We start from the raw sequence: 12,415 nt of genomic DNA, 5'->3' as shown, positions 1-12,415 counted from the left end.
GGGCGGACGAGGGTTCCCCCTCCAACGTCCTGAAGCTCAGCTCCGCAGGGCGACAATACCCTGCAGCAGCTGAACTCTCCTGGCTGCTGTCCTCCTAGGGGAAACACGGCTATGTCTCACAAACAGAAACCGAGGGATTGGCTGTACTCTGTATGTATCCGCTCTGCCTGAGTTTCCCAAAGGCCGTGTGAAAACGTAACTGACCCCTTCAGAGCGGCCTGGTGGACAGCTGCCCTCCGGGAGAACTGCTTGTTGGCCCAGAGGGGAAACTGTAGGGGAAAAGGGTGCCTAGAATTCTGCCCCCAGGGCAGCGATTTTCTTTTTTGTACCCCCTTCTCTGGGAAGAACAGAGAACAGAGGCCACAGGAAAACCTGGGCAAAGAGGGATCTTTCTGGGAGAGTCGGGGTTGGGGAGTGCCGAGAGCTGTTTCCAGGATGCTGCTGCACCCTGAGCCCCGAGGGACCGGGTGAGCAGGGCAGCACCGCGGCACCAGCCCTCAGGGGGCGCTCCTCGGGCCAGAGCTCTGTGGCCCGGTCCCAGGTTTTCCTAGTCCCTCAGGGCAGGCACGGCTCTTTAGTACCTGGCCAGCTATTACCTGTGATCTCTTTCTATAAAGTGAGGATCGCTAAGAACTCTCTTTTCCTTCCGCCTTTGTGTGTGTTTCCTCCCGTGATCGTGGGTGGTTTGGCACAGAGAACCCAGGTGCCATCCTTCCTCTGAGAGCCCCCCCCCCCCCCCGATGAGCATTCGGTGCCCAGTAACTGTTGACTGGACCATACTGGCTGGTGGTGTCTGAGGATGGAGCAAGCCCGGGTCTGTCACTGTGGCTCAGACAGCATCCTGTGATTAGCTGGGAAGCATCTAATTGGCATCCCCGGGGAGAAGGTGAGAAGGCGAAACGCTCCCCTTGCAACGTTGAAGGGCTTCGTTTTCTGAGGCCTGAAGTTCAGTTGGCAAGTCTTTCTTGCTTTCTTGACAAAAAAATAAGTGAATGCTCAGCTATGGTGGCTTTGCATGCCACCCAAACGTGTGTTAACGGCACACCAGCCCCTCGTACATGTTGGATGCCTATCCCGATAGGGGAGATGTGCCCATTTTGCAAAAGTTCTGTTTTGCAGTTGTTCTTGGCCACCCCCTGGGAAGACAGGATGACTCCCGCAGAAGGTAGTGCTGGGGGTGCCGGAATGAATGTTCATCACTCAGAAGCTGCTCACCTCGGCAGTCCCTGAAGTCGGCCTCGTTGGGCGGGTTGTCCTTGCACAGCCGCTCCAGGACCTGCTTGTAGTGCATGAGCCGGTGCAGCGGGCGCAGGAGGAAGGTGTTGAGCGGCAGGTAGCACACCTTCTGCAGCTCGAAGTCTCGGCACAGGTTCTCCAGCCGCCGGGAGCTCCGGATGCCGGTCTCCAGCGCCTCCAGGGCCTCGCCGTGCTTCCACAGGTGCACGGCCAGTTGCTGTTGGGGCCGAAAGACAAGCGTGGGGAGGGGTCCCGCCCAGTGGAGGTGCATGGGCACGCGGTCCGCCCCCCGGCCTTTGGAGATGAGGATCACCTCCCTGTCTGTCCTTCATGTCATTAGATCCCACGCATTTCACATTTCATGATTTATTTCATTATGCCATGTTCTTGGGATGAAATGAAAAGCGCTAGGAAAGCACTGAGCAGTTCAACACACACAGGGTGCATACCACAGGAGACATATTAGAGAGGTACATGTTCCTTTAAAAACAAGACGGGCAGCCAGAACCGGTTTGGCTCAGTAGATAGAGCGTCGGCCTGTGGACTGAAAGGTCCCAGGTTCGATTCTAGTCAAGGGCATGTACCTTGGTTGCAGGCACATCCCCAGTAGAGGGTATGCAAGAGGCAGCTGATGGATGTTTCTCTCTCATTGATGTTTCTCACTCTCTATTCCTCTCTGTAAAAAAAAAAAAAAAATTAATAAAATATATTAAAAAACAAAAACAAAAAAACCCCACAAAGGACAAAACACAAGACAGGCAAAACGGAGGGAAGATAAATGGGCAGGAGCTCCTTCAGGGACCTGTGGCTTCCCTCCACAGGCCACAGGATGACAGACAGACCGGGCTACTCCGTACACGTCACACAGCGACAAATACGTGTTCCTGACGGACTCCCCGGCTGCCCCTGGGGTACGTGCCACAGCCACCTGCCCTGCGAGATCCCAGGGAGCTGAGGAGAGAGAGGTAGGCACGCTCCCTGCTCCTCTGGGGTCTGACCCAGATTCTCTGCCACAGCAAACAGTGGTCAGGCTCCACGCCTCCTCCCAGGCCTGCCTGTGCATTTCCTGGGAAACCCAGTTTTGGCAAGAGCCCTGATGAAGCAGTGAAACCACAGCCTCCCACCCAGGATCACTGGTCACCCAGGACCCCGGTTCCTCATCTCCCACCAGCCCTCAGGCGATGTCTGACTACCTGGGGTGGGGGACGGGTGACCCCCAGGACTAGGGACCAGGAGTACTTCCCAGGAGCGGCTCCCAACCCCACACGTGCATTTCCAACCCGACACCCCCACTCCACGCTCCAGAAACCCAACGCCTCCTGCCTCACCTGGGGCTGCCCCGTGGTTCTCTAACCTCCGGATTGCAGTTGCTCAGGACAGAGAATGCTGGAGAACATTCTGGATTCCCTCATTTTTCCAATCCTTCACCAAGCCCCACCAGCTCTACCTCCTTAGACCAGTGGCCGCTCTGTTGACTAATGGGTCTGCCATATGCCTGTCTTCATCCCCCTGGTTTCAGGCCCGTGCCGCGCAGCACGGTACTGGTGTCTCCGCTGGAATCTCTGCTACCTCGCCTCACCCCTCCACCTTCTCACACCTCAGCCACCAACGTGAACATCTTACAATGAAACAGAGCACATCGCCTCTTGCTTGGACACAAGAGCTCCCAACATTTTGGGACAACCCCGAGGCTTCAGCAGGTGCACCGCGCTCTTAGGATGGAATCCCTCCCACCCTCCATCATCATCTCTTGCTTCTCACCCGGGGCTGCCCACTGAGCGGCCTGCATTTGATGTGCCAGAGCCTCTGCATACGACACACCCCCACCCCAGCCCACCTCACCCATCAGGGTTAGCTCTGGGGCCTTCCCTGATCTCCAGGCTCAGTTACGATGTGGCTATCCCCCTGCACTTAACGCTGTTTGTTCCTCTAAGTCCTTACCACTAGCCTCCCCTGTACAGTCTATTTTGTGAAAAATATAGAGATTCATAGGAATTTGCAAAGAAATGCTCAGGAGGTCCTATGCACCTTCACCTGGCCTTCCTAATGGAACGCCTTGCACGACAATAGCACAACAGTGCAACCAGGAGACTGACATGGTACAGCCCTCAGGGTTTATGTGGATCCCACCACATAGTTAGCTATACATGCCCTCACTTGTGTGCAGGTGCACGTGTATGTGTGCGTGTGTAGTTCAATGCATGTAGTTCAATGCAATGCTATCACATGGGCAACTGTGTTTGACTGTGAGAAAGTATATGTCATGTCGCCACACCATCCAGGCCTGATATGCACAGCAGGTCTCAGTAAAAGTCTGCTGCCTGCATGCATTCCTGGGCAAAGGAACCAACGCATGCAGCAGCGGAGGCAGGAGTCTCGCCAGGACTGAGTGGAAAGAGCCTGGAAGGAGTAGGTGGCAGGAGTTTAAGAAGGAGACGGGCCAGAAGGTGGAGGCCTGGGGAGAGAGACAACCCGGCCTGAGTGGTAGGTGAAGGGTCAAGGTGAGAGGCGAGGACCTACTTCCTTTGGCTGAAGTGCCTTGTGCACTTGGGCAGATGTTGCCAGGGGCACGTCACTGTATGGGCACAAGGTTACAGTTTGGCTCTCTCTGGCTTTCGGGTGGGGACTGGAGCGCCGCCCAGCTCTCTGTCGGTGCAGAGGGTCTGTGGACAGCTGAGGGCAAGGACAGTACCCCCGCTGAGCCTCTGCAGATGCAGTGAACACACAGGCTGGAACGGCGGGAAAGACAGTGCAAGCAGGGGATCACCTAACACTGTGGACACCACTGCTACCCTGGGCTTCGGTGTCACCTGCTGCTCCCTTCCACACGTCATAAAAATTCCTTAAAACCAACCATAACAACCGTAATTTTTAAAACCCCAATTTCTCCAAACGCCTGCGAGTGGCTCCCTGAGCCGCTCTGTCTATTTTTATTTTGCTTGCACAGAGCTCTGTGCTGTAAACCTCCTGGCATCGGCACAATAAGGAAAGTGCCAGCACAGCGGAGGAGGCTGACTAAATGCGAAAATGCTAACTCACCAGAGTGAGGAGAAAGAGCTGCTATGAGTGGAAATCTGGTGTATTTTTAGGTCCTAGGTGCTACGTGAATGGAGAGGAGGGCGGATGTCTGCTGAATGCCAGCTCTCCGGGAAGCCAGCAGCCGCCGGAGAGGGTCATGGGAAAGCTGGTGACCAGCGCTGCTCTGGGGACGGTCCCCGAGGGCTGTGGAATGAACGGGCCGGTCTCCATTGCTGTCCCAGAGGCCCATGGTGGAGTCTAAGCCTCTGTGAAGGGAGTACGCGAGGGGCTTATCGTCCCAGATAAAGGGATCACACTGTGAGAAAAGGCAAAAGACCCGACTGGGCTGAGGGCAAGTGCAGAACCCGGGAGAAGAGGCTTCTAGAAGAAGAGATTTGGGAGGAACAACAGCAACAAAACCATGGCACAGAAGAGAGCAAACGGGGTGTTTTTAATGAGCGGCCAAAGCAGCCTGAGAAGGCTGTACAATGGTTTCAACTCTAGGACGTTCTGGAAAAGCCCAAACTCTACAGAGAGTACAAGGTGGGTGGTGCGGGGGGTGGGTTGTGAAGGGTTAACTGGGGGAGCACAGAGGGTTTGTAGGCCGTGAAACTCTCCCGTATGACACTGTCACGGGGGATACGTGGCATTATGCTCTCGGCAACATCCATGGAATGTACAACACAAACAGTGAATCCTACTGTAATCCTAGCATTTCATTAATAATAATGTGTCAATACTGGGTCATCAGTTGTAGCAAGTTTGCCCCACAAGATATAAATGGGGAGGCTGTGTGTGTGTGTGTGTGTGTGCGTGTGCGTGCACAAGTGTGATGATGGTGAGAATATAGATTATATATTATAGTTATTATATAACTAGTAGCCCTGTGCAGGAATCCATGCGCCAGTAGGTCACTACTGCCCTCCTGTAGGCCCCCTGTCCCCCCACATACACACACCCCCTTCATAGCTTGCTGCCCTGCCCCTCCTGTGGCTCTCTGCGGCCCTCTTGTAGTTCGCTGCCCCACCTTCCTACATATCCACCATCCAGTGGTTACATCGTTGGTCATTACATCTCACGACGCAATGGATTATAAGCTTATTCCTCTCTTATTATACAGGATATATACTATTGTAAATTTTAAAAAATCACCATGGGGAGTGAAAAGATGTCTGTTACTATTACGTATGAGTTTTGTACGCCAACCTCACTTGTGACATTAACAACAGCATAGGTGTAGAACAACCTACAACCTCGATAATTTTTTTTTTTTTTTGGCATGGAATTCTGCAATCCTGATCACTTCCATGGCCTCTTTCTGATATTGCCTAAAGAGAGAAGTGTGGCTTTTTGAACACCTTTGAAAAAGCAAGCTATATCTCAGGGTCTGTTAAATAATATATTTTTTGTTGTTGTTAATCCTTACCCGAGAATATTTTTTCCATTGATTTTACAGAGAAGAGAGAGGGAGAGACACACAGAGAGAAACATCGATGTGAGAGAGACACATCAATTGGCTGCCTGTCGGAGATCGAGCCTGCAAGCAAGGTATATGCCCTTGACTGGAATCAAACCCAGGACCTTTCAGTCATGGGCCAACGTTGTAACCAATGTGAACCAAATCAGCAAAGGGCAATTACATATCTTGATCTTTAAGAGAAACAGGAAATCTCCTAAGATTTAGATCCTATCTTTTCTATGCCATGCATCCCCCTCCTCTACAAACCTCCCCTCATTTTATCTCATGAGATTATATAATTATAAAGGGAAGACAATGAACTATAAACAATTTAGCCAGATTTGGGGGGAATTAATTCAACTCGAATAGTAACTTTTATTCCATGAGTGCCGTATATGTAGTAACTCCTCAGCTAGTACCGCTTGGATGGATAAATGGACAGATGAATGGCTAGACAGACTGAAATGGTGAAAGTATGAGCAACCTGCTTTCTCCTGGAGGTTAGTAGTTTGCTCTGGGCAGCCAAGATATAGGATGACTGCTTTAAAATGTGAACGTAGATGTATTTATATTCACAAGATAAATTGTGTGAATTAAAATATTCTATGTTAAAGGAATCAATCATGGGTTAAAATGAAAATGCAAAAATGAAAGTTTCAGATATAAGAGATCGGGCTGATTTAAAAAACGAGGTAGAATATTGACTCAATATGTACTGACTTTATCGGGCAAGTTTTCACTCTTCTGTATCACTATGGATATTGCTGGATGGCTAAAAATACATCTTCCTTGCACACTGACTGTTTAAAGTCAGAGATTTGACTGGAGTTGCTGTGCAGCTTTGAAACCAGTATTTCTGTCAAGCTTACAAAGCCAAACAATTGGCAAAAAATGAAATGTTCAGTTAATCAAAGCTTTGTTTACAGAATTTAATAAAAATCTTGTCTTTAAAAAAATAACTTATATTGTTTTATAGAGAGACATGAAGTGAGAGGAGAGGAGAGGAGAGGAGAGGGAGAGAGAAACATCCATTCATTGCCTCCCATAATGAATGCTCTGACTAGGGACTAAACCTGAACTTTTACTGTACAGAATGCCACTCTAACCACTGCACCACATCGGCCAGGCCTACAATTTTGAATGATCTGCTTGCTAAAAAATACCTGCTGTCTTGGTTGTAACACAGAGCTTTTGTACGCAAGTGCTTCTTCCCCCAACATGACTGGATTTCCCGTTATGCTCCAACATGAAATGATCCAGAAAGGCTAGCAGAGTTTACCTCACTTTGTGGTAGGCGCAGACGGTCACAGCAGGCACCGCGTGTTTGTGGAAAAGCTTACGGCGGGCTGACTGACCCCGCAGCCCCAGCGAGAACGTGCTCTGCCCGCCCCCGAGCAGCTCACCTTCATGGCCTGCACGTTCTTCAGCATGACGTCCCCGATTCTTTGGTAATCTCCTCGGATGTGGGCGTTGGAGCGGCCTTCCCTGGAGGCAGAGGCAAGAGATTGGGAACCAGAGGGTGAGCACTGACAACGTAACTGGGAAATGTCCGAGCCCGAGGTCACAACATAGCAAAACTGAGGTCTTCCCTCCCAACGGCTTGTTTCTCCCTCTTCCTGCTCTGGGCATCACAGCGTCAGCACAGGCAGGAAGCTGTGAGATGACCCCAGTCCTTCTGCAGACAATGAGTTCCATTTGCGCTTTGAAAGAGACAGGGCCGACCATTGCTGACCGTTTTAATTTGGTCTCATTTTACATTTTCTTTCCCGCCATCCACACATGTTAAGTGTCACTGGAACAGCACAGAGATCGCGGTGGTAACTAGCTCAAGAAACGCAAGTCCACCCTACAGGTGGGGACTAACAGACTTGTAGAAGCAGCAGCAAGACTCAGGCTCAAAAATCAAGGCTCCTGCTCCCAAGAGCCTTCAGCATGAAGCATGCATGGAACTGTGTGAAAAGCCCCCCGGGAAGAGAAAAGTATAAATGAGCACGTGCAGGAGACCCACGCATGGAGGCGACAATGGGAAAATGATCCAGAAGAAGGGAGGATGAGGGTCCCGGTACAGAGGCAGGGAGGGGAGGGACCAAGGTCCTCCAGGTGTGCTGGGTGGGCATTTTCAGCAAGTATTTGGGTATATACTCATATTTCTTTAAAAAAATATATATTTTATTGATTTTACACAGAGAGGAATTGAGAGGAATAGAGAGCTAGAAACGTCGATGAGAGAGAAACATTGACCAGCTGCCTCCTGCACACCCCCCACTGGGGATGTGCCCACAACCAAGGTACATGCCCTTGACCAGAATCGTACCTGTGACCCTTTAGTCCGCAGGTCGGCGCTCTATCCACTGAGCCAAACCTGTTTCAGCTATACTCATATTTGTTATAGTTTAGTTGATATCGATCATCCGGAGGCTTAAATAGCAGAGAAAAAAGTAACAATAACAGTAGCTAGTACTTACTGAGCATAGTCCACCACGCTGAGTGCATTAAATGCTCAAGGCAGCGTGTGAGGCAGGTGCCATTGTCACCCCCATTAAACAGTTAGAGGAACTTGATGTGCGAAGAAACGGCACCCCTTGTCTAATGCCAGTTACCACGGGACAGCGAGCTCTGAACTTGAGCCCAGGAGTCTAGCTGGAGCCCACACCCCACACGACGACACCACGGCACATCTGTACACGTTGCCTGATGACTGGGCAGAATGTCTCCGAGACAATTAAAGCATGATTTTCAACAACCAACTAGGCTAATGTCTTCGAACCAACTATTCAGGGTGGCCAGAAGCCAACTCACTAGTAAACGAAAGGAATGAGTTAAGAAGAGAAAAGGTAACAATCTGGATACGACACTTCCTGCCAGAAGTGAGAAGTGCTGGGGGTGGGAGAAGCACCAGCCCCAGGAGTCAGGCGGACGGCGATTCCCCTGACGATGCATTGCTAGCACATCTCCGGTGACAAGAGAAACAACTTCCCGCTTAGCGGAAGCAGCTGGAGCCTCCAGAATGCTTGACTCCATCACGGACTCCTCAAGCATCTCGGAGGGGTAAGGGAAGGCAGCGGGGAAAGCACCTGCTACCAGCAGGTAGGAAGGTCAGGCAGGTGGACCTAGAGGGGCTGGCTCCTCCCAGCTCCTGGCGGCCCTCCCTCACCACACCATGGACCCCACTGGTTCTAACTGAGCACCTGTTACACTTACATCCCAGGGGAGGCAGCGCACCCAGACCCACTGGCAATTAAAGCTTCTCTAACATAAGAAGGGCAGCATCCGTTTTGCCCCCAGCTCCTCCCTGTTTCAATGTCTCCCCGAGGCCCTGTCTGTGACCTATTGCATTCTCGTCCAGCTGGAAGTAGAATTCATTCTGCAACCCTCTGCTTCCTCTTGGCTGTCAGAAGACACATTGCCGGCAGACTGCCCTGATTACTACTCACTTTTATGAACTGAATATAGATTCTAGCCTCGCCACTCCTGCCATGGCTCCGGGGACGATTGCCATTACCCTCCCAATGACCTAAACCGGAGGTCGGCAAATTGCGGCTCTCTAGCCACGGTTTGCCGCTCTGTTAACTAATAAGTTTGCCGACCACTGGGATAGGGGCTTAATCACAAGGAACAACAGCCTGTAATTATTGGAATCAGGAGTCTAGGTCAGTGGTTAGCAAACTCATTAGTCAACAGAGCAGCAAACCGTGGCTCGAGAGCCGTATATGGCTCATGAGCCACAGTTTGCTGACCACTGACCTAAACCACCGAGGCATCATCACACCTGTCCCTGGCCAACTTCTCTGGGCTAGTTGATCCCAATCTCCTGGTTCTCTGTTCTTTCTCTCCCGGAAACCTCTCTCCAGGCTGCTGGACTCCTCTGTAGGCCAGTTCTGCAGTGTCTTTGGCAACCCCTCCTCCTCAGGCTACTCCTAAGCTATCTGGTTCTCTTGGTGGTTACTTTCTCTCTTCATTTTCTACTTCTTTATGCCATCCTCCTATGCCACATGGTTTCAATCCACTTTGTACCTACTGATGCAAGTACTATATATATATATATATATATATATATATATATATATATATATATATATATAATTATATACTTTATTGATTTTTTACAGAGAAGAATAGAGAGAGATATTGTAGAAAGTTAGAAACATCAATGAGAGAAACATCAATCAGCTGCCTCCTACACACCCCCTCCTGGGGATGTGCCCGCAACCCAGGTACATGCCCTTGATCGGAATCGAACCTGGGACCTTTCAGTCTACAGGCTGACGCTCTATCCACTGAGCCAAATTGGTTAGGACCAAGTACTATATTTTTTATACCTCCAAAAGGTTCTGCATGCAGGACCCCACAGGTATCTCAAACTCAACAGGCTCCACAGAGTTAATTATCTTGTTGTCTCCAATCCTCTTCCTACATTTTCTTCCTTAATGTCCCTGTTCTGCCCCCATCTCAAGCTAGAAATCTTAGTTACCCTCACTCATCTGTGTCTCACATCCACACCCACCGAGTCCAATTCTACCCCCAAATGGAGAATGCTCCTGACACAGACTCCGCTTTGCGGTGGAGATAGTCCTCAGCCCACTGCTAATCACTTCGGTGGGCCACCCAATCGGCTGCAGGGTTGAAGGACCTCTGGATGTTGGGCAAAGAGTTATTCATCCAATTGCTATGGAGAAGTTTATTGTTTGGCCCTTCTGTTGATCCTGATGTGTGACTGGGTTTGCTGAGAATTTGCCGGGAGCAGAAAGGAGCTCCAGCCCGGAGCGGAGGCTTCCTGTTTATAGCCCCACCTCCACCACCACCCCCACTTCCCTCCGCCCCTGCACCTGCCCATCATCACAGAGCTTCTAGGAGCTGGAAGGCTCTCCTTCCTTCTCCCCACTGCCCCTGCTCCGCCCCACACGGCTGAACAACTCAAGAATTCCCAGCGACTGAGCCAGATGACTTGATTTTGAATTAATGCCATACAGCAATCAAAGGAGGCAGGACACAGCTTAGACCTGGTTTGTGGGAATGTAGCTATTATCTGGGACTTGGGTAGTCGACCCCTGAACTTTCAAATGGGCAGGCCATTTGACAATGCACATCAGATTGCTGGTTAGTTTGAAGGACATCATTTAGGTATTTCAGTGACAGTCGTGTGGGTTGGGTGGGCAAGGGGAGAAACGGGGTCCTCTGGCTTCCATGAATAACGAGCCATTTACTCGCTCGCACAGATAACGCCGGGCCCGAAGGAAAACGGAGTGCTGGCACGCAGACCCAGGCGAGGGACCCAGAGCAGGCGTGGAAGCCAAACTTCCCTGACTTCACTTCCTTTCTTCCTTTGCCAAGAATTTACCAAAAGAAAATGTTCTGATGTTAAAGCCCTGAACGGAAGGGGACCTTCTTCCTGCACAGGCTTGCTAGCAGGACCCTATCTGTTTCTCTAAGTCCGGAGCATCTTTCATTTTAGAAACTGCTTTGGCCGGTATCACCAGTTCCCTGGGTCGCAGGGAAGACACACTATCAGCAGGCCGGGGCCTGTGAAGCGAATGCAGCCCATGCAGGCAGCTCTGCCTTCCACCTGCCCGGCCCTCCCCTCCCCTCTGCAGCACACGCCACCCCAGCCCTGCGAGGCTCAGCCCCCCAGTGAGGCCATGGGAACGGGGACAGAGCCCGAAGCTCCCGCTGCCTCCAATAGCAACCCCATCATGTTCTGACTTCCTCTGCATGTGAAAGCCACCAAACCCTCCATCCAGCCCAAAGCCTGTGCTTTACTGTGAAGAGCCAAAAGGTCACGTTCTTATCAAGAACATGAAAAAGCAATTACAACTCTTCCGGAACATCCCCCGGATGTTAACCTCACAAGAAAAGGGCCCTTGTTTAGAAGGCAGGGCCACATACTTGTTGTGTGTGTAATCACCGCACGGCTCCAAAGCTGAAAACTCTTTTGACAATTTCACTTCGGAAACCCATGTGCCGTGTAGCCTCCCAGATGCTACGTTCCGACTCCTGCGCCATGATCCGTGCACTCCCAGGATCAACAGCATGTGGTCTCAGCACAGGGCTGAAAACAGATACACGCACAGCCCCCCGAATCTCCAAGACTTGGGCCCTCTGGAACACTTCGCTGACTACTCCATGAGCTGGTCAGTAGCTCAGCAACAGCCGGACCAGGAAGGAGGGAAAGATAGGAGGACGAGGACCAGTTCCCTGGAAGGGCTGCTGACCAACGCCGGCGAGGCAGGGTGGGGCCACCTTGCAGGGCCTTGACTCTGCCCGTCTATTGGCTGTGGATGCAGATGGGGGGGCAAGGACAATGGGATAAAGCACGAGTCTGCAGCAAGGTCCATAGAAAATCCACGTGGAACCCTAAAAGAAACTGAATGTGCAGCGTGCTGACCTTGCAGGGAATACAACCCCTGATTATGGAGCAAGCAGCCTAGGGCCCTGCCCCCTCTGGTGTCAGAGGAGATGCTTCACAGGAAAAGTGAGCAGTGAGTGACAGGGGCTCTCCCTGGGTGAAACCAGGCCCGCCAGTAAACTCGCAGCTCCCCTTTTCCTGCCAACAAAACGTCAAGGAAACACAACAGCGGACTGCGCCCCGGGGAGCAGGCGGGCTGACCTCTCACCTGGCACTGGACCTGGGTGCTCCCTGACCCTGGGAAAACAGGTTTAACTTTGTCAGAAGCCTCATTTGCAAAACAAACATCCCATCCTCAT

The 12,415-nt window shown here is 51.3% G+C and overlaps 1 protein-coding gene across 4 annotated transcripts in view; it reads right to left on the bottom strand.

Annotated features, from left to right (window-relative positions):
• Positions 1 to 12,415, bottom strand: part of FARP1 (FERM, ARH/RhoGEF and pleckstrin domain protein 1) — a 282,854-nt gene that overhangs the window by 15,169 nt on the left and 255,270 nt on the right. For all 4 annotated transcript variants that reach the window (XM_045588750.1, XM_045588749.1, XM_036456564.2 and 1 more), the window contains 2 exons: positions 7,117 to 7,198; positions 1,216 to 1,453 (listed from right to left, as the gene is read on the bottom strand). In XM_045588750.1, coding sequence (XP_045444706.1) covers positions 1,216 to 1,453; positions 7,117 to 7,198 — 320 coding nt within the window. The remainder of the gene's footprint in view (positions 1 to 1,215; positions 1,454 to 7,116; positions 7,199 to 12,415) is intronic.

Source organism: Pipistrellus kuhlii, unplaced genomic scaffold, assembly GCF_014108245.1.
Source record: "Pipistrellus kuhlii isolate mPipKuh1 unplaced genomic scaffold, mPipKuh1.p scaffold_m20_p_3, whole genome shotgun sequence".
In the NCBI taxonomy this organism is placed as follows: Eukaryota; Metazoa; Chordata; class Mammalia; order Chiroptera; family Vespertilionidae; genus Pipistrellus; species Pipistrellus kuhlii.
Note: the sequence above shows the minus strand (reverse complement) of the source record. Positions and strands in the feature narration are given on the sequence as shown.